Here is a 27,975-nt window from a genome sequence, read left to right on the forward strand (position 1 = left end):
CAGTTAGGAACAAAAGGCAAACTTTCTGGCTGCCAAAGCTGGAAAAACTATTTCTGCACGCGCTCACTTCTCCAAACTCATGGTACTGTCATGCCCTGGACATTCTTTCCAACTACAAAAGGGACCAGCGAGAACCATTAATCCACGCTCCCTAAAGAAGGAGGAAGAAGAATTCGGCGAAATCTCGCGAGACACTTTCCGCGAGTCTTGCTTGCGTGCTTCTTCTGCACTAGGCACGCATACGTACGCGCGCACGCCCCTACGCCGGCTCCCCGCTGCTCTCGCGAGCCTTGGGGAGGGTCCGTTGGGGAAGATGGCGGCGGCCGCGGGCACCCTTCAACTTTTGCCGCCGGGCTCTTCGGACTGAGCCTCCCGGGGGCGGGGGGCGGAGTGGGCAGCCCCGGAGCCCAGCGCCCCGGGAAGCCTGAGGAGGCTCGGCCCCCCGCTGGTGGGTGGGGAAGGGTGTCTCCCGTTTGTGTGGCGGGCGAAGGCCCTCCCTCCCCGCCTCCGGGATGAAGGCTCAGGGGGAGGCGGAAGGTTAGTGCTTGGGGCCGCGGGGAGGACGGGCCCGGACGGGCGCGGAGACACAGGTTTGGGGAACCTGCGGGAAGTGGGTGGGGCCCGGGCCCCCCCTCAGGTTGGCAGAGCCATTGCTGTACGTGGAGAGCAGGATACGGTAGGAGACGCGGTCTGCGGTGCTGCTGATGACCAGGCGGGCGGGGGGGGGGGGTCGGGAGGGGAGTGGCTGGACATTGGTGGCCTCAAGGACCCTGCACCAGGGAACGGCGAGTAAAGTCACTGTAAAGGAGAAGCGGAAGGGCATGGTGGATATACGAGAAACAACAGACGTGCCAGAAACCCGCGAGTAACTACAGAAGTAGAAACAGCTGTGCGGATAAAGGGCTGGCTTGTAGCGCGAGCAGCCTAGATCGAGGGTGATTTTTGAAAAAAGTCTGGCACGAATCATATAAAGCGCTTTAGAGTTTTACTTTACAAACTTTATCTGATTTTATCTTCACAACAACCCTGGGAGGTGGGTGGTTATTATCCCCATCCTTTTGACGAGAACACTGAGGCAGACGCTTTAAAATGATTTGCTCGGGGTCCCAGAGAGCTAGTGAATGGCTGAGACCGGATTCGAACTTAGGTCCTTCCAGACAAGAGGTCCAGTGCTCTATCCACTGCGCCATCCAGCTGCCTTAGCACCAGCATTTATAGAGAGTATTGATGTTTGTAAAGCTTGTGTACATAGGTTTTCTCATGTTATCATCACAACAATTCGGTGAGGTAGGGACTGTCTCTATTTTTCAGATTGACTTGCTCAGGGTTATCCAGCTAGTGAGGCAAGATGTGAACTTACTCAGGTCTTCCTGACTCCAGATTCAGTGCGATATCTGCTATGACACCTAGCTGCTTATTGTTATTAGACTTTGTTTTGACACAGTGGATACTTTACAAATATCCAGATGACATTCCTCCTCCTACTTCCCCTCCCCCGTATGATGTTCCTCCACCCACTCCCCGGCTCCCCCCCCCCCCCATAGTCCTTATTCCCCTAGTTGTCAGTGCTTTCCCCCATTACTTTGTATTGTTTTGTATTTACTTGTGTTGTTTCCCTATAGTAGAACGTAAGCTCCTTGAGAGTAGGGATTGTTTCTGTTTGGTCTTGGTTTCCTTTGGTCTTCCTAAGCATCTAGCAGTATGATGATTGACAGATGCCTGTTGGATCAAATTACAAGGTGCATTCTCTCAAAACAAAACCATCTAATAGCATATGCTTCTTAAAACCATGTAATGTGGGTGTTATTATCTTCCTTTTAAAGAAACATGGCCTAGAGGATAGAAAGCTGGCCTCAACCAGAAAAACCTGGGTTCAAGTCCCATCTCTTACACATACTAACTGTGTGACCCTAAGAAAATCACTTCATCTTTTAATGCTCCAGGCAACCACAAGTTGCAGAGAAGGTGTGCTAACTTGAATTGGTAGAGGGAGTTTTCGTATCTGGGAGTTACCTCTACCAGTAAGATCACTGGTCCAGTCCCTGTCCATTTCTAGCTTTTTTTTTTTGTTTGTTTTTGTTTTTTGGCAGGGCAGTTGGGGTTAAGTGACTTGCCCAAGGTCACACAGCTAGTACATGTGTCAAGTGTCTGAGGCCGGATTTGAACTCAGGTCCTTCTGACTCCAGGGCCGGTGCTCTACTCACTGCCCTGTCCATTTCTAGATGAGGTTAAGTGTCTTGGTTGCCTTTACGTAGCTAGTATCTGAGGCTGGATTTGAGCACAGTCTTACTGAAATACAGTGCTCCGTCCATGGTTTCTCAGTGCTTCTTGATGACACAGACTCTTTTTACAATTTAATGAGGGGAAAGGCCAAGTGTACACCTCTGATACTAGGTGTAATGAGATTCAATTCCACAAGTACTCACGAAGAACATAATATTTATTAAGGCAATGTATTGGGTACTTTGTTTATAGAGACAAAATGGGAGAAACTGTGTATATACACGTATATACAAATATATGCTCATGCACACACACAAACACATATACACATAAATGCAAAATATATGCAAAATAATGAGGAGGGGAGCAGGAAATCAGCACACCCTCATGTAGGGAGGTGGCACTTGAGCTGAGTTTTGAAGGGAGCAAGAGATTCCAAGAAGCAGCATTAAGAAAGGAGAGCATTCCAGACATAGACAGAGGAGTGTCAACATCCTGGACAGTGTGTGAAGAGGATTATTGTGGCAATCTGGTAAAATATGTTGAAGACAAACTGAAAAGCATTAAATGTCCTAGAGACAAGAGGGAGCCGTTGAACCTTCTTGAGCAGGAATGTGACATGATCCAGATCTGTGCTTTTGGTCTGTTAATTTGGTAGCTGTGTAGAGGATGGATTGGAGAAAGGAGAGATTGAAAGTAGGAAGACTAGTTAGGGCTATTGTAGTAGTCCAGATTGGAGATAGTGAGAGCCTGAATCTGTCGATCAGAAGGCATTTATTAAGTGCTTACCCTGTCCCAAGCACTGTGTTAAATACTTGGGGATCTATTTATTTATTTATTTGTGTATTTTGGGCAGGACAGTTGGGGTTAAGTCACTTGCCCGAAGTCACACAGCTAGTATATGTGTCAAGTGTCTGAGGCCGGATTTGAACTCAGGTCCTCCTGACTCCAGGATCAGTGTTCTACTCACTGCGCCACCTAGCTGCCCCAATACTGAGGATTTGAAGGCAGAATTGAATCACTTGATATCCTCAAGGAGCTGACTTAGAATAAATGGAAAGAAGAGGACAGATGGGAAAAATGGAAGCAAAGTTGACAAGATGTGGCAGCTGACTTAATATGGGGTTTGAAGGAGAGCAAACTCAAGGATGATGCCAAGTTTGGGAAATTGATTATTGTAGAGGAATTATGGTGCTCTTGACAGAAATAGGGAAGCTGGGAGAAGGGGGGATGGGTACTATTTTGATAATGAATGTGGAAGAGAGACCCAGGCGAAGTGTGACAGGAAATTTGAAGGGGTGTTCACTTTCACTCAGAAGTAGAGAAAGAGAGCAGGGAAAGTGCCAAATGAGAGCTGGCAGCTGAGTTCCTTAAGACTGACGCTGGGGCAAATTAATTCCAAGTGTAGGGGATAGCATGGACTAAAGCATGAAAACAGGAAGAGTGCACAATGAAGGATGTGGAATGGGAGATAGAAAATAGTTTAGTTTGACCGGCATATGATATTTGTGAACAATCATGCCGAGACAGTACTAGCTAACATTATTGAAGTTTTTTAATACTTAGGAAGGCGCTTTTCTCCCAGTAACTCTGTGAAATAGGTAGCACAGGTACCTACCTAAATATTTCGAGTACCTGGGAGATCTCGAAATTTGAGAATTAAGAATTGAGGATCTTGAAGAAGAATAAGAGAGGTCAGAGTGTCCTCCTGTCACTTGTTTGGGCTAGGATAGATGGCAGGACAGGGACAAATGACCCATACATCAGATGATAATGGACAACTAAGCTAGATTGGGAAAGTTCTTTAACATCAGGGTCAGGGGTTTGTGCTTAATTAAAAAATGCTTATTGATACTTTTTGGTTTTGCATTTGTAATATATTTTTGAATATATATTCTGTTTCTTTTACCACCCAGTGAGTCCTCCCTTGTAACAGATACCAAATCCAACTGCATATACAGCATTTAGCATCAGTAGTCCACCTAACAAAAGGAAGGAGATGTATATCTTTATCTCTTCTCTGGGGATAAAATCGATCATTATAAGTACATATCATTCACCTTCTTTTTAGTGTCATTTGTTTATGTTACTGTAGTTCACATTTTATTTGTTTTTGTTTGTTTTTTTTTGGGTGAAGCAATTGGCGTTAAGTGACTTGCCCAGGCTCACACAGCTAGTAAGTGTCAAGTGTCTGAGGCTGGTTTTGAACCCAGGTCCTCCTGTCTCCAAGGCTGGTGCTCTAGCCACTGCGCCATTTAGCTGCCCCCACATTTTATTTAGAAGGCTACTGAAGGCTTTTTTAAGTACAAGGGATAATATGATCATAGAGGTGTGTTAGGAAAATTATCTGATTATTTGAGACTAGATTGGACATTAAATAGTTTGGAAGCAAGAAGTTAGGATCTAGTTTTGATCATTTAGGTGAACAGAGTTTGGGGCCTGAACTTAGGTGGCTGTGGTTGGGGAAGAGAAAAGTACCCTGATGAGGGAGATTGTGGAGAAAGAAATGACATGACTTGACAGCTAACTGGATATATACGGGATGAGGGAAAGAGAAAAATCAAAGATGACACCAGTCTGGCATAGTAGGAAAAAAGGTGGTGGTGTCAATAGAAATAGAGAAGTTAGGGAGAGTTGGAGGTTTGGGGAGAGAGGAGAAATGATGAGTCCAGTTTTGCATGTGTTGAATTTGAGGTCTTGGTGAGATGTATAGATCAAGGTAACCAGCAGCCAGGTGGAACTGGAGCTGGGGGAGGCAGTATGAGGAGGAAAATTGGGCTTGGACATAATAGTGGATGAGATCACTCTAGGGATACAGGCGATTGAAAATTTTTATTAGTATTCAGGAAACTTTTCAACTTAGGGCATGAATTTCAGCTTTCCATCTATATGAAAGCACAATCTGATGCTGGTTATTTTGGCAGACCAGGCAAAGAAGAGGTATTGTAGGTGGAAAAAAAGAAGTAGGTTTTTTCTAATGGGAGGGAATAAGTGTAGAGTCTCCAAGATGGAAATGGGTGAAATAAATGTGGAATACTAGCATAGCTAGAGTAGAGCCTGAATGGTTTAGAAAGTAGGGAATAAGGTGAATGAAGGTTCTGTATAGAAGTTGTACTTGGTAATGATTTCTTATTCCTTCTATCCTTTGGTCCTTCATCTTAACTGAATTGAACTCTTGATTATCTCTGCCATCCAGTTATCTTTAGGTTGTATGAATTTTAAGAAACATCTCAACAGATTATATTATATTGAGAATAACAAACTATGACGACATTCTCTTTTCACTCTTCATTCCTGGTAGCTTGACTATATCTTTCTCATCCATCTCCTCTTCACCTACAAAGCGACTACTCTAGGTCAGATATTCCTCTGCTTTCATCTGGGCTGTTGCAGTAGCCTCTTCATTATTTTTCCTGCTTCTGGTTTCTCCTCTCACCAATCCATCTTGCACACAACTGCCATATGAATATTCCTAGGACATGGGTATGACTGTGTCTCTCCCTTGACCAAAAAATCACTGTGTACCAAGACTTGGTAGAAAACAGCCAAGGAGGTCTCTGCAAGCCTTCCTCAGTTCCCCTTAATTTTAGTGCCTTCCCTCTGAGACGGTTCTTAATTCATCCTGTATACATATTATTTGTACATAATTGTCTGCGTATTGTCTCCCTGTTAGATGGTGAGTTCATCGAGACAAGGACTGCTTTTTGCCTTTTCTTGTGTCTCCAGAACTTAGTATGGTCAGTGCTTGGCACATAGTAGATGCTCAATAAATGCTTGTTTATTGTTGGCTAACACAACCATAAGAGAATTAAAAAGACTGATTAAAAATAGGTTTCTCCTTATCTGAAATTTTTCGGCACAAGACTTTTAAGATACGCTAAAAATAAAATCAAGTTTTGTATAATACAGTAAAGGAAAATAGAGCTGTTATTTACCTTTCTCTTGAATTACAGTCCAGCATTGCTGACTGCTTGTTGGACATCTTTCCACCTGGATGTCCCATAGGCATTTCAAATTTAACATATTTAAGACAGAACTCATCTTTCCTGGCTCCTCCCCATGTTCCCCCACAGCTTTTAGATGTTCCTGTTTCTGTTGAAAGCACCACAGTTGTCCCATTACTTAGGTTGAAACCTCATAGTCATTCTTGATTTCTCTGTCCCTGTTCTGTACTCCCTCTATAGCTAATCAGTTACCAAGACTTATCAGTTTTATCTGCATGATGTCACATCTCTGCCCCATTAACGCCACTCAAACTTCTGCCACCCTAGTTCAGACTTATCTCTTATCTGGATTATTGTAATAACATCCCAAAATATTGTAAAAAGTCTACTTGCTTCTGCTCTTTTTTCCCAATCCATATGTCTGAATTTGCCATTCTTCTGATTAAAAGTCTTTGGTGGCTACCTATACCTCTAAGATAAAATACAAACCCTTTAGCCTGGCATTTAAAACCTACTACAATTTGGCCTCTTTCCATTTTATTTCCCTTCACATACTTTGGGTTTCAGTCTTAACTGGCCTACTGGCTATTCCCCCAAATCCATGTTCTATCTCTGTGCCATTACACAGAGTGCCTCCCATGGCAGGAATGTACATTCTGCAAAGCTCAACTAAGGGCCCACATTTTACTTGAAGTGTTCTTGCCTCACCCACCCGATTGTTAGTGCTTTCTCCCTCCTTTAATTATCTTATATTTACTTATCTGCATACATATTATATTTAAATACCCTCTCCACAGGAGGCAGCAATTATTTTGGTTTTTGTAGTCTCAATATCTTGTACATAGTAGGTGAATAATAAATGTTCATCGAATGATAAAATCTTGTATTTATATAGGGCTTTGAAGTTGGCAGAACATTTTATTTACAACAATGCTTGGAGGTAGGTGTTCATAGAATCATAAGTTTTGAACTGAAAGAGGTGTTGGCCTCCTTATTTTACAGATGAGTAAACTGAAGCCTAGTGAAATTAAGTGGCTTGCCCAGAACAGGTAGTAAGCATCAGAGATGGGATTTGAACCCAGGTTCTTTGACTCCAGAGCCAGTGCTCTTTTCACTGTACTGCTCTGCTTGCTATTGCAAGTATTGTTATGTCCATTTTTCAGATGAGGAAAATGAGACTCTACGAGATTAAATGACTTGCCTAAATAACTAGTAGGTATTAGAACCGTATATACAAATCTAGTTTTCTCCTAACTCAGAGTCCTGTACTCTTAACACTATACCACCATAATGCCTCTCTAAAGTAAATAACACATCTACTGATTTCCTCATCCTGACCTCAGGCTTCTTGATCCTTTCTCATTTTCCACTGTCCACCTCTCTTACTGTTGTTGCTTCCCTTGGCTCCAAACCTACCTTTTCCCCTTTAGCTAGCTGTAACTCTGGAATTCCTTGCTTTCATGACCTTCCCACCGTCCAGCTTGGAAATTCTTGTTCCTAGGAGGAGTATTCTTTCCTTTCTTCCCTCCTCTCTCTGCTTAAAATAAGTATCTTGTGCTTATTTGAGTCGTTATATCCCTCCGGTAAGATGTAAGCTTTTTGAGGGCAATGGCTATAGGCTTTGTGTATTCTCAGTATTGAAGATGATGCTTTTCATATAATAGGCCTTTTATAAATGTTTGTTGACAGTTGACAATTACCATTCCCTCACCCCTTATATATAATCAATTACAAAGTGCTGTTGATTTTACTGCCAAAACATTTCTGGCACTCATACTTTCCCCCCATTCCTATTGCTACCCCTCTGTTACAGGCCATCATTAGCAATCACCTGGATTATTGCAGTAACCTTCTAACAAAAAATAGAAAATTATCAGAGAAAGAAAGTCTTCACTTTTCTTTCTTCTCCAAAACATGTTTTATACTGCTACCGAAGTATGATTTTTTTTTGTCTGCAGAAATCTTCAGTGGCCCGTCTGTTTTTTAAACCTTTTCTTATGCTAAATCTTCTGCCCCAGCCAAACTGGACTATTGATCAGGCCTCAAACGAGGTTCCCTGTTCTTTGTTATCTGCTAATACTATTTACTTGACCACCTTTAAACCCCAACTCATGCTATTTCTTCCATGAAGACTTTACTTCTCTGATATGCTGTTTTAAAAAATTAAATTTTATATTCAAAGGTAGATCTGCCTTCTATCCTTCCTGCCTCCTTCTGATGTGCCCTCACAACCCCATTGAGAAAGCAAAAGAAAACCTGGCTCCACTGCACCCTCCCACCCACAACATGTATATAGTCAAGCAATATATCCTAAAAATACGTTTCAGTTCAGTTTATACTAAATTCATCATCTCAGGAGGTGAGCAGGATGTTTCATTGTGAGTCTTCTTGGACTGTGATTGGTCATTTTGTTGATGAGAGTTCTTAAGTCTTTCAGAGTTGTTTGTCTTTATAATGTCGTGGTTATAGTACAGATTGCTGTCCAGGTTCTGAGCCCTGATATCTTAAAATTCCTCCACCTGGTTGGGAACAATCATCCCTTTGGTGTCTCATATAATATAGCACATTTGTAGTTTTGTAATGTAATCATATAACATATTACGGTTATGTGTTTGTCTTATTCCTTTTCTAGACTCTAAGCTTTGTGAGGCAGGAGCTATGTTCTATCTCCTTCAGGGCCTAGAATGGTACTCTGCACTTAGTAGGCACATTATAAATGTTTTTTGAATTTTGCCCAAATGCTAACTAGTTAAAGGCCATATTCAAATTTATGACATCAGTTTGCTACAAGAGGTTGCTAAAGGCCAATGTAAATGTTCAATCACCAAACCGTTTACAAGTCGATGATATGAAGTAAAAGTGGCCTTCTGTTTTCTCTTGGTTGGACAGCAATGCAGTTCAGCTATAGATTCCTTAGTTATGGAAATAAGTTTGTATGTCTTTGATCATTAAATATATTTTATTTTAAGTAGTCTTTCTGAGGTTCATCTAGTGTGAGATATCCTATCTACTGATTTTATTTGGTCCCACAATAATAATGATGTTAGGTGAAATCTTATAGGTATCTGTTCTAGTTTATCTGCCTAATCATAGCATGTTAGGCAGTGGGCCAAAGGGCATTTAGGTTGGGTTTGCTTGCAATCTAGTATTGATATTGTTGGCTGAGGCAGTAATATTTTGCAAGAAAACAAAGGATAGTAGTCATGGTATAAATAAGATTTTCTAATGATATATCATTATTTATATTGTAGAGGCTGAGAAACTGAGTAAGATGAGTTCCCTTTTGGAAAGACTCCATGCAAAATTTAACCAAAACAGACCTTGGAGTGAAACCTTTAAACTCATTCGTCAAGTTACGGTAAGGATGATGAGAATCTGGGGCAGTGTTTTGCTGAAAGATGCTTTAACAGGTTACTTGCAAAAGTCATGGAATTAAGGATTTATTCAAACTGATATATCTTCATGGATTCCCTTCTACAGTTTCTTTTTATTTTAATTTGTTACAGTGTATAGTCTTTATATTGTTGCTATCAACTTTAGAGATCCACCTATGGGATGGTTATGAAATTCGATTAGTGATGTTTAAAAAAATTCAGGATCTTATAAGTTAAGACACAGGACAGCTTGATATAGATTTAGTTCTGTAACAGGAAAGATCAATGCCTTGGGTGCTTTACTTTATTAATCATTTATCAGCTACAATCATTTTACTAGGATAAGAAGTAATTGTGTGATTTATACTGAGAGTTTAGTCCTGGGTGAATACCTGTGTTAGCTAACCTTAGGAGTGTGACTATGACCATTATAAAGTTTGTATTTTAAATATGTGACCATAATAATCATACCTATATATTAACCTTTATATTAAAAAGATGAAGAAAACCCTCTGAAAGTATAAAGGGGCTTGATGAAATAAGAAAGCCCTGTAAAAGGCTAACTGAGACATCATGGAAAGGACAAAGTTAGGACATAGAGACCTACAGAATGCAATCTTGCACCATACATCAGTCAGTTTCTAGAGGACTTTGTTGCACCATGCATGAATCAAGAGACCTATAAATAACTATGAATTGTGTTATTTGGGGTTTCAGACCATGCTGGGCAGACTGCAGACCACTACCTTTGTTTCTATAATAAAGGTTGGTTTGTTTGCCCAGAAAGGCTTCCCAGTTTCTTTTTTATAGTACTGGTCTTGGCATCAGGAAGATTTGGGTTTGATGCTACCTGTGTTTCTTTTAACTTTGCAACCTTAATTTCTTAATTTGTAAAATTGTGTTATCTGTGTTACCAGTCTGATAGAGGTGCTATGAATCTCTAGTGAGTAATGTATATTGAGCACTTTGTTAGACTTAAAGTTCAACATAAATGTCATTTTTTATTATTGTCACCATACAAAGCATGTTGATAGGCCTTTCAAGTCAATTTTAAAACTATTAAATAATACTTTTTGTGCTAATATTATACCAGACCTTAAGAATAAATACCATGTTTACATTAAGGCATATTTCCTAACTTCATGTAGGTTACAGTCTAGTAGGGGAATATTGAATAGGGACTGGTCTTGTGATTTCACTGGTATAGGGAGTACCCAAAGAGGAAACTTTCTTTACTAATGGAGGTGGACACCTTATCTGTTACTTATAGTCTTAGACAGTTACCTAGAGTAATGGTGTCAAACTCAAACACAAGGATCCCCGAAGCTACATTTTGATTTAGAAAACATAAATTGCCATTAAGTTATATTGCATTTTCACTTATTTTGTTAAATATTTCCCAGTTACTGTTTAATCTGTTTCAAGCAGCCACACCTGACTTTGAGCATGGAGAGCTTAAGTGACTTGTTATGTGTGTTCGAGGTGGTACTGGAACCTAGGTCTTCCTGGCTTTGAGGCCTCCTTTTTAATCCATTATGCCATGCTTCCTCTCCTAGTAGAGGTATATACATTTAAAACAAAACAAGAATGCTAAGTAATATGTAAGTGAATAAAAACAGCACAAGGAAAATATTTTGTGACATATGAGGAAGAAAATTGTCATTGATTGGGGAATCAGCAAGGCTTCCCTGAGAATAGAGCATTTGAATAGGGCTTCAAAAAACGGTCAGAAATTCAGCAGGAGGGTATGAGAGTTAGGGAGTTATAGGGAACAATGTAAACATAGGCATGTGAGTAGAAAAGCAGAGATTCTGGACAAGGAATGGTGAAGAGTCTAGTTTGTTTGGAACATAAAAGTACATTTGGAGAGGAGAGGAAGAGAGTTGGAAAGATAGACTGTGGATTCCCTCATAGGCTAGGCTGAAGAGCTGGAAATTTTTTAGCAGGCGCTAGGTGATCTGAAAAGTTTTGGGCAGAAAGTAGGTCATAAACAGATGTAGGCATGAGGGAAAAGCAGGGTTATACTGAGGAAAGAACCCTGGACTGGGAGTCAGAAGAGATGAGGGGTCTAATAATCCTTCTAATAGTCACCATGACAGTCTTTTTATCTTGCTCAGCCTCTGCTTTCTCATCTGTAAAATGGGAATAATAATGCCTGTGGTATCTGGTGAGATAATGTCTATGAAATCTTAAATGAATATTCTGCTGTCATTCGGTGTTACCCATAAGACTGATTCAATATTCTCGTTTCCATCGACATAGGAAAAGCGGGTTGTGATGAGCACTGGTGGTCACCAGTATTTGGTCAGCTGTTTGGAGACTTTGCAGAAGGCACTCAAAGGTTTGTCTACACCCTTCAAACACAGAGCCTTCTTTAGGCTTTGCCTCAGTCTCAGATATTATATGATACAGGACAATGTGGCATAGAGGAAAGAGCTTTCTTTGTACTTTGGAATTAGAAAAATCTTGGGTCCAAATCCTCCCTCTGATGCTTTTTGGCTTGGTGACCTTGGGTGAGTTATTTTCACTCTCCCCCCCCCCCCCCCCGAGCCTCAATTTCCTCATCTGTCAATCAGGGATAATGCGTTTGGTGTAGGACCTGCCTTACCTATCTTTTACTGTGAGGCCCAAGTGAAATGACGAATTTGAAGCGCTTTGTGATTCCTAAAGCATTCCATCAAAGTCAACTTCTTATACTTAACACCGAAACTACAATTCATAAGATTTTTGACTTCTAGGTATTTACCTCTCTTTTTACTAAATCTAGTGACAATTATATGTGGAAAACTTCTTAAACTTCGCAAGCCTCTCCTTTTAGTCCTTTTTAATGACAAAGACTAAAAAGACCAATGATGACAGCTAAATGTGGATACCTGGCTTGGGCCTTTGTGTTCTCTTTATAATGAATAATTTGTAACTTTAGAAGTAAACAAACACTGTTTCATCAAAAATATTTTTGCATTGTATTGGAGAATATTTTTAGGAAAATGATCAAAAGATTTAAAATGGGGGCAGCTAGGTGGCGCAATGAATAGAGCACCGGCGCTGGAGTCAGGAAGACCTGAGTTCAAATGTGGCCTTAGACACTTGACACTTATTAGCTGTGTGACCTTGGGCAAGTCACTTAACCCCAATTGCCTTGCTTTCCCCCTTCCCCCACCCCAAAAAAGATTTAAAATGAATTCAGATAATTAATTTGACAACTATTTTATTCTGTTCACTCTCAGACAGCTGCAGTTTTTTTGTTGTGACTTGTCACCAGTAAGGCTGGATCATCTGAGCTGTTTATTCTTCCAATGTGTGTTTGATGTTGCTCTCGATTTTTTAATACTATCATAAAAAATGTTTGGACTCTTTCTGTTACAACATAGCTGTCCTTGAATGATTAAAGTTGGGATGGGGAAGTTTAGTTTTCAGCTCTTCCAGTAGATGTTGCTTATGTTAACCCTGGTTAGAATCTAGCCTTCTTGAAGATTTTGGTACTAATCCCTTAGAATTTAGAAGCAGTTTTACCTACCACATGGGCATGCAGATTGTGTTTTGGAGGGTCATCTAGATACTTCACAATGATCCACTGCCGAAGAGTACGTAACAATATTATAACTAACTTGGCTTTGAACTTTCCTGGTGATAGTCATTTTCACCTTTTTTCAGTGACATCTTTGCCAGCGATGACTGATCGTTTGGAGTCTATAGCAAGACAGAATGCGTAAGTAGTTTTCTAACTATAGACACAGAAACATTTTAAGTCATTGTTGATTTCGAGGGTGGGAAGAGGGAGTTCTTTATTTATCGTTTAATAATTATTTTTTGTTTGTTTGTTTCCTGTCAGACTGGGCTCTCATCTTAGTGCCAATGGTACCGAATGTTACATCACATCAGATATGTTCTATGTGGAAGTGCAGTTAGATCCTACAGGCCATCTTTCTGATGTCAAAGTAGCTCATCATGGAGAGAATCCTGTGGTACGTGCTCCTGAGATTTCTTTGGAAACTGTTGGACTTACACAGGGAGACAAAACTAAAAGTGAATCGTTGCTAATTCTTAGGGTTTAAATTACTTAAGTACAGGTATTTAATGAGCCCCTGCATAAATCAAGGGTTCCCAACCTTTTTCAGTTTCCATATTCCTTTCCTTTCAAGAAATCTTCCTCTACCCCTTGTGAAATATGAAATGAATACTGGAGTTTACCATGCTTATGCACATAGATTATTTTTCCATTAAGAGGAATTAGCTCTGTGACAGGCTTCTCATGCTCTATATTGCAAAGGTTTAGACCCTAGATTGGGAACCCTTGAACTAAATAATTGACTTGCTTTAGTATTGTGTTTTAGTCTGTTACATAGCTTGTTATTACACAGAATTTAATATAAAAAGTTCTAATATGAATTTCAGTTCAAAGTAAGTAAGTGGAAATAGCAGAATAACCTGTTAAAATGTATTATGGTATTGACCCACAGTGATGCTTTTAAAGAAGGATTCTAGGATATTTACTGAGCTTTTTAAAAAGTAAAATTTCTTTTTTAAAACTAGTTACTATATTTGCCTGGATTTTGAAGAAATTTCATTGGATTAAATAGGGATATTTTCATTTAAGGTTTTTATTATAAAATGTTCTGGGAAAAGAGGGGAGAAAGTGTTCAAAAATGTTGTGTTTAGATTTTTAGAAAACAATCTTTTTATTTTCAGAGTTGTCCTGAGCTGGTGCAGCAACTGAGGTGAGAAATTGGTATTTAAGTTACTTGATACTGATTGACAATGTTGTTTTGATCTCTGAAGGAAATCGAACTTTTGGTAGGTTTTCAGTGTCTTTGCTTAAAATTTCATTGCAGCTTCCTAAGTTACTTTCCTTTTTATGTCTTGACCTGATTTAGCCTTGTGAACTCTGCAGAGAGAAAAAAATACGTGGAACATAATCACTAAATGATGGGACATTCAGAGGAACTATCTAAGTAACATGAAGAAAATCTTCCAAGTTTTTCATTTTTAGAAAGACACTTTTTTGTTAGTCTTTAACACAATTCATTTATCTGCCTCTGTATGTAAGGCCCAAGGCAGGAGCTTTTTTCCTTTTGGCAAAGTTGCTTGTCTAAGTGCTTCTATCTCCTGGGCGTGGCACTTTTCTCTCCTTCCATGCAGTCTTGAAACTCCTGCTTCAAGAATGATACATGGAGAATAAATATGTTAACTTAGATTTTCATATAACTGGAAGACAACTTTGTTACTTGGATTTAGATAAACATTTCATTGCTTAAAGCAAACTTAGGTTTGTTTATTCAAAGGTTCTGGGAGGAAGGATGCTCTAAAATTTTTTATATTTAACATCAAAATCTGAACCTTCAGAATCCTGTTACATAGATGGATCTTGGAATGTATGGCATTAATATAATATAACATATTAACAGAGAAGAAATTAAATTTTAAGTCTTAAGCTTGAAGTCTTAAAGACTTTGGTAGAAATATGATCAGAATATACCTATTTGACATTAACAGGAATGAAGTAGGAGACCTCTTCTTTACTTCTGTGCTCTGAATCAAAAAATTTTTAATGAAATGTTTTTGTCTTTATATCACCTTTATTTTTCTTCTTTCCTTCCCTACCCAGTGAGCCACCCCTTGTAATAAAGAATTAAAAAAAAAAAGGGGGGGGGGACAAAAGCAATTCAGAAAAACTAACCAACACATTAGGTGTAGCTTAGCGTATTTGAACTACTCCACACCCTTTAGTGCCTTAACTCTGTAAGGAGTGGAGTATGCTATTGACTTTCACTGCCACAGTCTCAATACTAATATGAAGCTGAAGTAGGAATTTGTATTTTTTTTGCTTTTGTAAATCTCAGTGCAATGTTAGCATATGCATTACATATTTTGGTTAGTTTCATTTAACTCTTCTCCCCCTTCCCCTTTGTTACAAGGAATACTACCTTGTATTTATTTTGTATACATTACATTTATTCTCATATATTTGTGTTGTCTGCCCTGTTTGACACATTTGCTAGCTGTGTGACCTTGGGCAAGTCACTTAACCCCAATTGCCCTGCCTTCCCCCTACCAAAAATAAGAATACTAATATTAATATTAAAAATAATAACATTTATATAGCTCTTAAAGATTTGCAAAGCACTGTACAATTATAATTTCCTTTAATTCTCACAACAGTCTTAGGAGGTAGATAATGTTATTATCCTTATTTTACAGATGAGGAAACTGAGGCAGACAATGGTTAAGTAAATTGCCTAGGGTCACAGAGCTAGTAAGTATCTGAGGCAGGCAGGATTTGAACTCAGGTCTTCCTAACTCCAGATCCAGTGCTCCATTCACTGCAGCATCTAGCTGTCTCAATCAGTATTCTCTTAACACCTGGAATTTATTTACGAAAAAGAGTAACCTATCAGCATGGCATTATTTAGGGACGGATTTCTCACATTTGTCCAAGAAGAAAGAATACAGTTTTCATGGTGGCACACGCAGTGCAACTAGAGCCTACATTTTGGTTTTATAAAGATGCTAAATTAGTAGGTAAAGTTGAGGGTAGGAGAGTGTGACCTATATTCAGACCAGTATGCTGTCTTGATAATGTGAATTAATCAAGGTCTCTTGGTTTTTTACTGTCTTCTTTAACTGCTTGTTAACTTCTTCATGTTATTATAATAGTGAGTCAGGGCCAGGGAGAAAAGGGGAAACAAACTGTTGAACTTTGTTACTTAGCAAGTATAGTAAAAGCTTGGTGGAGAAACACATTGAAGTAAATGGCTGAAATGAGAACTTCAGATTCAGCTTCTTTACAGTGAATAATTAAGTTAAATTTAATTTTTGTCCATGTTTTCACTAAACATTTTTGTCCCATAGGGAGAAAAATTTTGATGAATTCTCCAAGCATCTTAAAGGCCTTGTTAATCTGTATAAACTTCCAGGGGATAAGTATGTTCTTTTTAATATTTTCTCTTTTTCTGGTTAAAAAACATTGTTTGATTATAAGCCATTGATAGATATTTATGTGTTATCATTATTGTGCTAAAAAATTAGCTTTGATTGTCTGTGAACCAATCCATTGTGCTATTTTTATCCATGTTGAAATCTTGGAAATAGAGCCAACATCCTAAAGCTAAATTTAAATGTCTGTAAAGCTGATTATAAGGGCAGAAGGGTGAATGTAATGCTTATTGCTGCATTAGTATTTTAGCATATTGAACAGAGAAGAATAGGTATTGTGGAACTAGTCTGTCAGTTTCATTAGGTTGCCCCATCTAGGATTCTGCCAGACAAACTTACTACTTTGGCATCTGGGCTTGGATCCTTTAATCTAAAATTGCAAAATCAACTTTAGTGAATCAAACTGAAGCACCTGTCAGGTTTTTAAGAAATGTCTGCTTCCAATGTGAGCATTCTCCCTTCTTAACTTCCTGGCCACGTACATTGAAGTGATGGAAACAATTTATTTTGTAAAATGTATTTTATTGATATTTTTTGTTCTTTTATGTCATCTACATCAAGGCTGTCCCAAATGCGGCCTGGCCTACAAGCATAGAAATTTACATAAATGGTTTAGTAAATGAAGCTGAGCTACTTCAGAGCTCTCACTAAAATGGCAAATCAAAATATATTGTCTATTCTTTCAGTAAAAACCTAAGGTTGGACAGCCCTGATCTACATTTCTATGATCTTTCCATATCCCCTCTCAAGAGAGTAATCTCTTATTAACAAAGAAAAAAAAGGAGAAAAAGTTCAGCAATAGTAACACAAATATAAATGATGTCTCATATCCAGTGTTCTATACCCATAATTCCCCCACCTCTTCCAGGAAGCAAGGAAAATATCATCTCATATATCTTCTTTCAGACCAAGTTTAGTCCAAATAATTTTGTAGCATTCATTTTCTATTTTATTATTGTTCTTTTCATTTATTTGTTGTCCTAACATATAATTTTCCTCATTTTTCTTACTTTGTGTTAGTTCAGGGTATTTAAGTATTCCTATATTTTGCTGTGTTCGTCATATTCATCAATTTATAGTGCAGTAATAATCAGTTGATAGGCATCTACTTTGTTTTCAGTTCTTTGCTATTTCAGAAGTGTTAGTATAAATATTTTGATGTATATGTTTCTTTTCTTTTTCTTACTGACTTCCCTAGGTGATGCCTAGTAGTGGGTTCTCTGGGTCAGAGAGTATGGACGTTTCAGTTAGTTTCTTTACAGTATTCCAAACTGATACTTACAATTTCATGCCAACAGTTTTTTTAACTTTTTTTTTTCCCCAATTCTCTCTCCAGCAAACTAAAGACTAAAATGTACTTGGCTCTTCAATCCCTAGAACAAGATCTATCCAAAATGGCACTTATGTACTGGTAAGATTGGCTAAAGCCAAAATCACTTTTTATATGTAGGAAAGTGGTTCTCAAATTTCATTATCCTTTCATTCCCAAGCTATATAATATATATGCTGCCAAAGCAAGCACCCTGTGCCACGTGGTACCACTGTATTCCAGACACCTGATTATTCTTTCATTACTACCATTTAGGTATTTTAACCACTAGATAGTCATTTATGTTCCATAGCTCTCAGTCTTTGTGGTACCTTGCCCTGTCAAGTTTGACCTCCCCCATTTAGAGAAATACTAATATAGTGCCTAAATCTAATGTTAACCAGATACAGAATCTTATTAACATTGTATGTTAAAATAAATAATTACCTTGACCAGATAGTGAATTGGGCCTATTCCATTTACAATTATAGTTAAAAGTGTTCAAGACAGATTGAATGTTGAAGAGAACTCTTAAAGCATAATAGGGATAAGGAAAACTAATGCTTGTTTATGGTAAAACTTAGACCTTTTGTCTTATAGGAAAGCTACCAATGCAAGTCCCCTAGACAAGATACTTCATGGCAGTGTTGGATATCTCACCCCAAGGAGTGGGGGTATGTCATTATAGTTTGCTTATTTTGAAAAATGGATTACCTTTAGGTGAATAGCCACTTTATCTCAGGTTTGTTATTAAAATAAGTAATAGGTGACAGTTATTGATTTTCAATTCAGTGTCCATTTATACTTAGACTAGAAAGTCTAGAGTGGTTTCTTTTGTTTCATTAAGGAAAGCATGGCCTATAGAGCTATTCATAAGACATAAAACATAATTCACAAAATATCATGAATTACTTTGGACAGTGAATCACTGTATATGAAAGTCTGTTTTCTTTCCCACAGAGATGTGAATGATTTAGTGACTTTATAAGTAATTCACCTGAGTTACATCTCTATTTAGACATAAACTAATTTTAATTTCCATAGGTCACTTGATGAATTTGAAGTACTATGCCTCTCCTTATGATCTATTGGAAGATAAGACAGCAACCCCAATCATTTTGCATGAAAATAATGGTAAGTCTTGCTTTTCTACAGGAAAGTTTATAGATAAATCTGTATCATAGATTTAGAGGTGGAATGGGCCATAGAGGCCATTTGGTTGAACAACTTCATTTTACAAATGAGGAAACTGAGACTTGGAAAGGTTAAGTGATTTTCACATGTTTATATAGCTTGGTGTCAGAGGCAGGATTTGAACTCAGGTTTTCCTGACTTTAAGGCCAATAATCCATCAAATATTCAGTGCTGCTTCTTAAGCAGAAATAAGGAATTGAGATCATTGTGTATTGTTTCTTTATTATGTACTTGACATAAACATGAATATTTACATTTACCAAACAACAAACATGAATATTTACATTTACCAAAAGTAGAAGTGTATTATATAAAATCTTGAGTCTCTCTTAACTGTATATTGTTTTAAAATATATATTAAAATGAACTCAGTAGTGCCAACACTGCCCTTGCTTGTCTATGTCCATTTGTGAACTCCTTTGCTGTCATTTTTATTTTTTTAGAGTTTTCAGTGCAGTTTTTTTCTCTGAAGATTGTGAATTATTGTAATTGGCCCTTTGTTTTCTGTTTTCGTAAGTTCTGGGTAGTTTTCTTGTATTTTTTTTAATTTATTTTTTATTAATATTTTTGGTTTTCTTTTTTTTTACCCTAGATAATTATTTTATACAAAATTTTTTTTTGGAGGTGAGAAGGGAAGGCAATTGGGGTTAAGTGACTTGCCCAAGGTTACGCAACTAGTAAGTGTGTCAAGTGTCTGAGGCTGGATTTGAACTCAGGTCCTCCTGACTCCAGGGCCAGTGCTCTACTCACTGCCCCACCCAGGTGCCCCCATATTTTTAGTTTTCAACATTGATTTCCACAAGGTTTTGAGTTACAAATTTTCTCGCCATTTCCACCCTACCCCCCACCCCAAGATGGCATATATTCTGATTGCCCCTTTCCCCAGTTTGCCCTCCCTTTTGTCACCCCACTCCCTCCCCTCATTATCTCCTTTCCCCTTACTTTCTTGTAGGACAAGATAGATTTATGTACCCCGTTGCCTGTATATCTTATTTCCCAGTTGCATGCAAAAACAACTTTTTTTTTGAGCATCTGCTTTTAGAACTTTGAGTTCCAAATTCTCTCCCCTCTTCCCTCGCCACCCACCCTCCCATGCAATTCAACATAGGCAACACATGTATCAATATGCAAAACACTCCCACAATAATCATGTTGTGAAAGACTATATTTCCCTCCATCCTATCCTGTTGCCTTTATTCAGTTTTCTCTCTTGACCCTGTCCCTTTTCAAAAGTGTTTGCTTTTGACTACCTTCTCCCCCAATCTGCCCTCCCTTCTATCATCTTCCCTCTCTTATCCCCTTCCCCCCTCATTTCCTGTAGGGTAAGATACCCAATTGAGTATGTATGTTATTCCCTCCTTAAGTCAAATCCGATGAGAGCAAGATTCACTCATTCCCTTTCACCTGCCCCCTCTTCCCTTCCATTAGTATAACTGCATTTTCTTGCCACTTTTATGTGAGATCATTTACCCTATTCTAACTCTCCCTTTCTCCTTCTCCCAATTTATTCCTCTCTCACCCCTTAATTTTATTTTATTTTTTAGATGCCATCCCTTCATATTCAGCTCACCCTGTACCCTCTGTCTTATCTATATGTATGTTCCCTGTAACTACCCTAATACTGAGAAAGGTCTCATTAATTACAAATATCATCTTTCCATGTAGCAATGTAAACAAAACAGTTCAACTTTAGTAAGTCCCTTATGATTTGTCTTTCCATTTACCTTTTCATGGTTCTCTTGATTTCTTATGTTTGGAAGTCAGATTTTCTTTTCAGCTCTGGTCTTTTCATTGAGAATGCTTGGAAAGTCCTCTTTTATTGAAAGTCCATATTTTACCCTGGAGTATTATACTCAGTTTTGCCGGGTAGGTGATTCTTGGTTTTAATCCTAGCTCCTTTGACCTCTGGAATATCATATTCCAAGCCCTTCGATCCCTTAATGTAGAAGCTGCTAGATCTTGCGTTATCCTGATTGTGTTTCCACAATACTCAAATTGTTTCTTTCTGGCAGCTTGCATTGTTTTTTCCATGACCTGGGAACTCTGGAATTTGGTGACAATATTCCTAGGAGTTTTCTTTTTGGGATCTTTTTCAAGAGGTGATCTGTGGATTCTTTCAATTTCTATTTTACCTTCTGGTTCTAGAATATGAGGGCAGTTTTCCTTGGTAATTTCTTAAAAGAGATGTCTAAGCTCTTCTTTTGATCATGGCTTTCAGGTAGTCCAGTAATTTTTAAATTATCTCTCCTGGATCTGTTCTCCAGGTCAGTGGTTTTTCCAATGAGATATTACACATTGTCTTCCATTTTTTCATTCTTTTGGTTCTGCTTTATAATTTCTTGATTACTCATAAAGTCACTAGCATTCGCTTGCTCCAGTCTAATTTTTAAGGTGGTATTTTCTTCAGTGGTCTTTTGGACCTCCTTTTCCATTTGGCTAATTCTGCCTTTTAAGGCGTTCTTCTCCTCATTGGCTTTTTGGAGCTCTTTTGCGATTTGGGTTAGTTTATTTTTTAAGGTGTTATTTTCTTCAGTATTTTTTGGGTCTCCTTTAGAAAGTCATTGACTTGTTTTTCATGATTTTCTTATATCATTCTCATTTCTCTTCCCAATTTTTCTTCTACTTCTCTTACTTGATTTTCCAAATCCTTTTTGAGGTCTTCCATGGCCTGACACCAATTCATATTTTTCTTGGAGGCTTTTGATGTAGGCTCTTTGACTTTGTTGACTTCTTCTGGCTGTATGTTTTGATCTTCTTTGTCACCAAAAAAAGATTCTATAGTCTTGAGTCCTTTTATGCTACTTGCTCATTTTCCTAGCAAATTAATTACTTGACATTTGAGCTTTTGGTCAGGGTATGTCACACTTTCAGAGTGGAGAGTGCTTTGTCCTAAAATTCAGGGGTTTTGCCCTGCTGTTTTCAGAGCTACTTCTATTCCGAGGTGGTATGATGCTCCTCTCCTGGCCTGTGCTGTGGTCTGTGAGTGCAAGCACTTCTTTCTTCCATGTAACTACCAGGAGGACTCTCTCTCCATAGTCACTGCAAGTTCTGCCACACGAGAGCTCCTCCTCCCCCAAGAACTGCCAACCAGGACCACGACCCAGATCCAAGCAGGGCAAAGCAAGAGAACCTTGCCTCTGCGCCAGCAAAGTGCCCCTGCACTCCTGCTCTGATACGCTGCTTGATTCCCTCCACTGTGTGGGCCAGGGGCTCTGGAAAGCAGCGCCTGAGCTCCCTGCTGCTGCCACCGGGCCGCCTCCTAGGCCCTGGGCCATCTCCTTTGCCCCTGGGGCTGGGGCCGGACTTTGTACTTCTCTCACCCAGATCCAGCAGTTTTCCTGCTGACCTGCTCTGTTGTCTTTGGTGTTTGTGGGTTGAAAAGTCTGGTAACTGCCATAGCTCAGTGATTCATGGCCCTGAGGCCTGCTCTGCCCTGGTCTACTCTAGCCTGGTCTGTCCTGGTGTGGCCCAAGTTGGGCTGCTCTTTGCTCCCTGCACAGTGTGATAGACCCTTCCCGGTGACCATCCAGGCTGTCTTGGGCTGGAGACTTGTTTCCCTTTGTTATTTCATGGGTTCTGTAGCTCTAGTCATTTTTTACAGGTGTTTGGAGGGATTTGGGGGAGAGCTTAAGCGAGTCCCTGTTTTTAAGCTGCCATCTTGACTCTGCTCCCTGTCTTATATTATTTCTTGCATTTGTGACTTAAATTCTCCTGGGATACCTGTAATCCTTAAGTTGTCTTTATACATCTTGCCTTTGGGATCAATATGTTTTGCATGTATGGAAATCATGTTTTCTTTTAACATTATTGCTTTTTTTCTTCAGTTGTCTTTTACTTCTGTTTATTTGCATTCCCAGTCAGTTATTCTCTCTTTTGTCAGTACTTGAATTCAAATCTGTTCTGAGGTACTTAGTAGCTGCATGACCCTCGGCAAGTCACTTAACTTCTGTTTGCCTCAGTTTCCTCATCTGTTAAATAGGAGTAATAATAGTACCTATTTCCCAGAGTTGTGAGGATCAAATGAGATAATAATTGTAAGGCACTAAGCATATATAAATGCTAGTTATTAGCTATCATCATCATTACTATTAGTTGTTATTAGTGAGATATGTTATAATGGAGTTCAGTTCTTATATTATGCCAGTTATTTCTTCTGAGAAGGCTGTAAATTTTGCTTTCATAATTCTTAGTTCTCTTTTAATCCAGTAAAGGAACATCCTGCTTTGGTTCCAAATTATTTTGCAAATCCACAGGGTCCTCTGCTGCTGATTAATTTTCCATTGTCTTATAATATTTATTCATAGAAGTCTGTACTTCTTAGGTGATGTGGACGTATTCCCTTCTATTATTAATATCTCCTCTGTCGCTTTGACAAGCTTATGCTTAGGGTCTTTGGCCAGCTAGGTGGTACATTGATATAGCTCTGGGCCTAAAGTAAGGAAGACCTGAGTTCAAATTTGGCCTCAGACACTTACTGGCTCTCTTGGCAAGTTACTTAACCCTGTTTGCGTCAGTTTCATCATCAGTAAAATGACCCAGAGAAGGAAATGGCAAACTACTTCAGTATCTTTGTCAGGCAATCCCCAAATAGGGTCATGAAGAGTTCTATACAACTGAACATGACTGATGAAAAGCACAGGGTCTTTAATTGTGTTTTTTTCTCCTGAGATCTTGAGTAATTTTGGTCTTTTTTTTTGCTTATATTTCCCTTTTGTTCCCTGTCTGATTCCTTTACCTTTGATGAGGGTTTTATTAGAGGCTGGACCTCCAGGCCATCTTAACTTCCACTCATACCACATAATTCAAGTTTCAGAGTCCTCAGTTTCTGCCCCAACTCATTTCTATGTAGACATAACTGACTCTAGCTGGATGCTGGAGTCTTTTGCTCTGTCACAACACAGAGTGCCGCCTTACTGCTGGCCTAGTGTGAGCAATCTTTTTGCCTTTTAATTATCTACTACTTGGAAGAATGGGATGGTATGGAGTTGAATTCTGTTAAAAGTCCTTGAGTCAGCTGGAGCCAGCCCTGCTGCTAGAGTATGGTGAGTGGTAGAGGAGAGTTATTAGTCTTCTAATATGATGAGATTAGTCTTCTCTGCTGTTGGTTCATTAAATTGTTATACCATTAGGATTTTTGGTGTCTTAGCCCATGGAGATAACTAAAATTGCTTCATAGCTTGCCTATGATTCCTATTTTGGAGAGATTTAAGAGGTTGTAAGGATTTGAGAAAATGTCTAGCTAGTCCTTTGTCTTTTTGGTTATGTGACCTGGAAGTCTCTTATTCACTTTATAAATGTTTTGTTGATATTCTTTTTTTCTTTTGTTTTGGTATCTCTGTCATTATTTCTTCTCCCCCATAACTCTATACCACCACAACTTCCCCTCCAAAGCTCCTCGGAATTATAGAACAGTCAAGGAAAAAGATTCACATGTCTAAAAACATGTTTTATTCTGTCTCTCTAGTTTATCATCTCTCCCAGGAAGTGTGGGCAGTATGGTTCATTGTCAGTTTCGTAGAGTCATAAGCAAATTGCTGCATTGATCAGAGTTCTTAGGCTTATCAAAGTTGTTTTCCTTTAAAGAGTTATAGTCATTGTATAAATTGTTCTCCTAGTTCTGCTCACTTTTCTCTCTATCAGTTCATAAAAATCTATTGAGATTTCCCTTTTATCATTTCTTGTGACACCTATGATGGTTAAAGTTTTCTATGTATTTTTGAGAAATGTTTTCAGGTCATATTGAATCTTTTTTTTTTTTTTTTGCTGCTGGATTTACTGTTATAGTAACTTGGGGTGGGAATTATGGAAAATAAGAATTCATAGCTAGCCCTAATTACTGTTTCCTTAGATTTTGTATTAAACCTAGAATGTAATGGCATATATAAACAGATAGATATTTCTTTTTTGTATTGTGTTATTTCTTGTGTCTGGTTTTCTTATTGAAGGTGTTGGTTAATTAGAAAAATAGCTTTTAGTATCTCAGCTGAAAAAGGTGTTACTAATAGCTAAATTCTGTGGACAATAATAATAAACATAACAATCATTGGCAGTTACTTCTACAAATTACTTTCTTCACAGCACTCCTATGAGGCAGGTAAAACAGGTTATAGAGAACAAGACTCTCTATTTTAAAAATTTTAACTCCCATATAATGTTAATTAAATTGAGATATCTATAAGAGCACTGTTTGGGGAGAAAGAAGTTTTAAAATTCACATAAATATGTGAATCTACAAAATATCTGTAATTCTCATTCCTGGTCTGCTTTCCTTAGCATGGAGAATTCCTTATATCAGAGTTCTCTCTACCTAGGCAGCTATATCGCTCAGGGTATAAGTCCTAAGGGCTGAAGGGCACCTTGCTCAGAGTTACAAAGCCAGATAAGAGACAGGCAGGATCTGAACCTTTGTGACTCCAATCATAATATTTTCTTCACTTTGCCATTCTGATGCTATCCACAAATATAGTACAAAATAATATATACATGCATATACGTGCACATTCACACACACATATACATTTATACAAAGGCATACACACATATAAAGTACATGTATAGGATGCAAGAAGAGTTCTATGTGAGATAACCTAGGGAAGGGGTAGTATCATTATTGACTAGAGGGATTAGGAAGGCTTCCTAGAGGGAGGTAATGTTTGAGTTGAGTTTTAAATTTGAGACCAGAAAAAGACATTTCAGTCATGAGGAACAGTGTAAGCAGTGGACATGGCAAGTAATCCTTGTAGACTGAAATGTGGAGGACAAAGAGAATATTAGGAGTAGGCTATCACCTGACTTTGAATCGCCTTGATTGTCAGATTAAGGATTTTGAACGTCGTATAATAGGAAAATAGTGAGGAATTTTGAGCATATAAGTGACATGATCAAAACTATGCATGAGGAAAATAAATTTGGCAGTTGTATAACTTGTGTTAGTTTATTACCTGTTTTTTAATCTATGTGGAATTCTAAGGCTATGGGATCTTAGTTCTTTTCCTCTTTCTCCCTTTCAGTTCCTCGGACTTTGGGCATGAATGCATCAGTCACAATTGAGGGAACTCCATCTGCCATGTACAAACTCCCAATTGCACCATTAATTATGGGATCACATCCTGTTGACAACAAATGGTAAGGAAAAATCATTTCTGAGTTAGCAAGTCATATGATCCAACTTCTAGTCTCGTGGGGAACAAATGTCAGGAAAGATGCTATTATTTTTATTTGTCTCTTTCTCTGATTTACTACATTTTAATTGATGAAGTTTAGTCTTTTCACACATCCATATAGTATTGCCATTCATTTGCCTCTGAAATTTAATCATGGCACTTCTTAAAAAAGCTGAGTATGGTAACTGTGCCTCTTCCCCTTGTCTTAACAATTGCTATTGCTCTTCTTTGGCCACACAGCTAGTATGTGCCTCAGATTTATTTCCTGAGTATTATAATCATAGGATCATAAGACCTGATGGAGGCTTTAGAGGCTATCTTGTCTAATCCCTCAATTTATAGATGAAGAAAATGATGCCCAGGGGGCTTAAGTGACTTATTTAAGCCCTACCTTTTGTTACTAATTTGGGAGCATGTTGGAGTACCAATAGGATAAAAAGTTATGCTTCTAACCAAATGTGTTAAAAGGAGGATGAGAAAAGGAGTAGGAGTCAGGCAGCCTGGGTTCTGCCACTAATTCACCTTTGACAAACCACTTAACCTCTTCAGGATTACTTTCTAGTTTCTTCATCTGTAAAATGAGGATTAGAGTAAAGTAATTGAAACAGTGAGCTTGAAAGTCATTATGTTTAAGTATGTCTTTGTGTACATGGGTCTTGCTTTTAAGTTTTTGAAGTCAACTCAGAACTTAACTTTTTTCTTTTCAGGACCCCTTCCTTCTCCTCAATCACTAGTGCCAACAGTGTTGACCTACCTGCCTGTTTCTTCTTGAAGTTTCCCCGGCCAATCCCAGTATCTAGAGCATTTGTTCAGAAACTACAGAGTTGTACAGGTGTGTTTTGAGTATGGAGTCATACATTTACCATAAATGTGAAAGGGAAATTCTTCAAATCCATATCTGTATTGTGTGAGGTGGTTAATGCTAAGAACATCCATAAAATAGTTGTTGAATAAATGAAGCAGAATCTTGAGGGGAAGAAGCTAATTACTGCAGTTTGGTCATTATTTTATGCTTTGTTTCCCTAGGAATTCCATTGTTTGATACCCAACCTCTCTATGTGCCTCTCTATGAATTGATCACTCAGTTTGAACTATCAAAGGATCCGGATCCAGTACCTTTGAACCACAACATGCGCTTTTATGCGGTAAGTGAGTTTCAGGGAACATTATCTAGGTCCTGAGGTCATATTTCCTTTCTTTCCTCTCTGACAACATCATTGAGAGTAGACAAAATATTCTTTGGGACTATTGAACCGTATCGCTTTTTCATTAATCTTTTTATATAGTCGTAGTCCCCAAAACATTGGGCTGAGATATTGGATGTCAGTGATTTGCCAAGCCAAGGGACCAAGTCACTGTTGATAATTTTGAAAACATTACATAAATGCCATTGTTGAAATGTCTTCAGATAGAAGCTTCTTAGTAGTATTTTTACTGTTGTGATCTTACAAGTTGGTGTTAAGAGTTCCTTTTCTTTTGATCATTTCAAGTTAACAAAGTACTTTAACTTGGAAAGGTCCTTGAATAACAAATGAATTGTCATATGATTAAAAGAGGGGAAGGCATAAAGTATAATGTGGAATTTATATTTTGAGGATTTGACACCAGAGTGAATTACCAGTTAGAGTTAATAGAATTTCATTTTTCTTTCTTCCTAAATTCATATGGACTCTCATTTGTATATATTGGTTTAATTTCATTCTTTCCTGAAGATAGAGATTTTTCAAGGCCCATTTAACAAAGTTGGAATTTGCCATCTTAACTGGTTAGTGAACTTGTGGAAATCATATTATTCCTGAAAGTTCGTTGTTGCTTTTTATGGACCAGATTTTGAG

At 38.4% G+C, this 27,975-nt stretch overlaps 1 protein-coding gene across 1 annotated transcript in view; it reads left to right on the plus strand.

Annotated features, from left to right (window-relative positions):
• Positions 1-283: 283 nt before the first annotated feature.
• MED1 (mediator complex subunit 1) overlaps positions 284-27,975 on the plus strand; it is a 38,203-nt gene continuing 10,511 nt past the window's right edge. Inside the window, exons 1-13 of the mRNA XM_036753838.1 lie at positions 284-537; positions 9,419-9,525; positions 11,804-11,882; positions 13,196-13,250; positions 13,374-13,506; positions 14,231-14,259; positions 16,391-16,462; positions 17,811-17,885; positions 18,384-18,457; positions 18,828-18,917; positions 25,988-26,102; positions 26,848-26,972; positions 27,167-27,285. Coding sequence (XP_036609733.1) covers positions 513-537; positions 9,419-9,525; positions 11,804-11,882; positions 13,196-13,250; positions 13,374-13,506; positions 14,231-14,259; positions 16,391-16,462; positions 17,811-17,885; positions 18,384-18,457; positions 18,828-18,917; positions 25,988-26,102; positions 26,848-26,972; positions 27,167-27,285 — 1,098 coding nt within the window. The 5' untranslated portion in view covers positions 284-512. The remainder of the gene's footprint in view (positions 538-9,418; positions 9,526-11,803; positions 11,883-13,195; positions 13,251-13,373; positions 13,507-14,230; positions 14,260-16,390; positions 16,463-17,810; positions 17,886-18,383; positions 18,458-18,827; positions 18,918-25,987; positions 26,103-26,847; positions 26,973-27,166; positions 27,286-27,975) is intronic.

Source organism: Trichosurus vulpecula, chromosome 4, assembly GCF_011100635.1.
Source record: "Trichosurus vulpecula isolate mTriVul1 chromosome 4, mTriVul1.pri, whole genome shotgun sequence".
In the NCBI taxonomy this organism is placed as follows: domain Eukaryota; kingdom Metazoa; phylum Chordata; class Mammalia; order Diprotodontia; family Phalangeridae; genus Trichosurus; species Trichosurus vulpecula.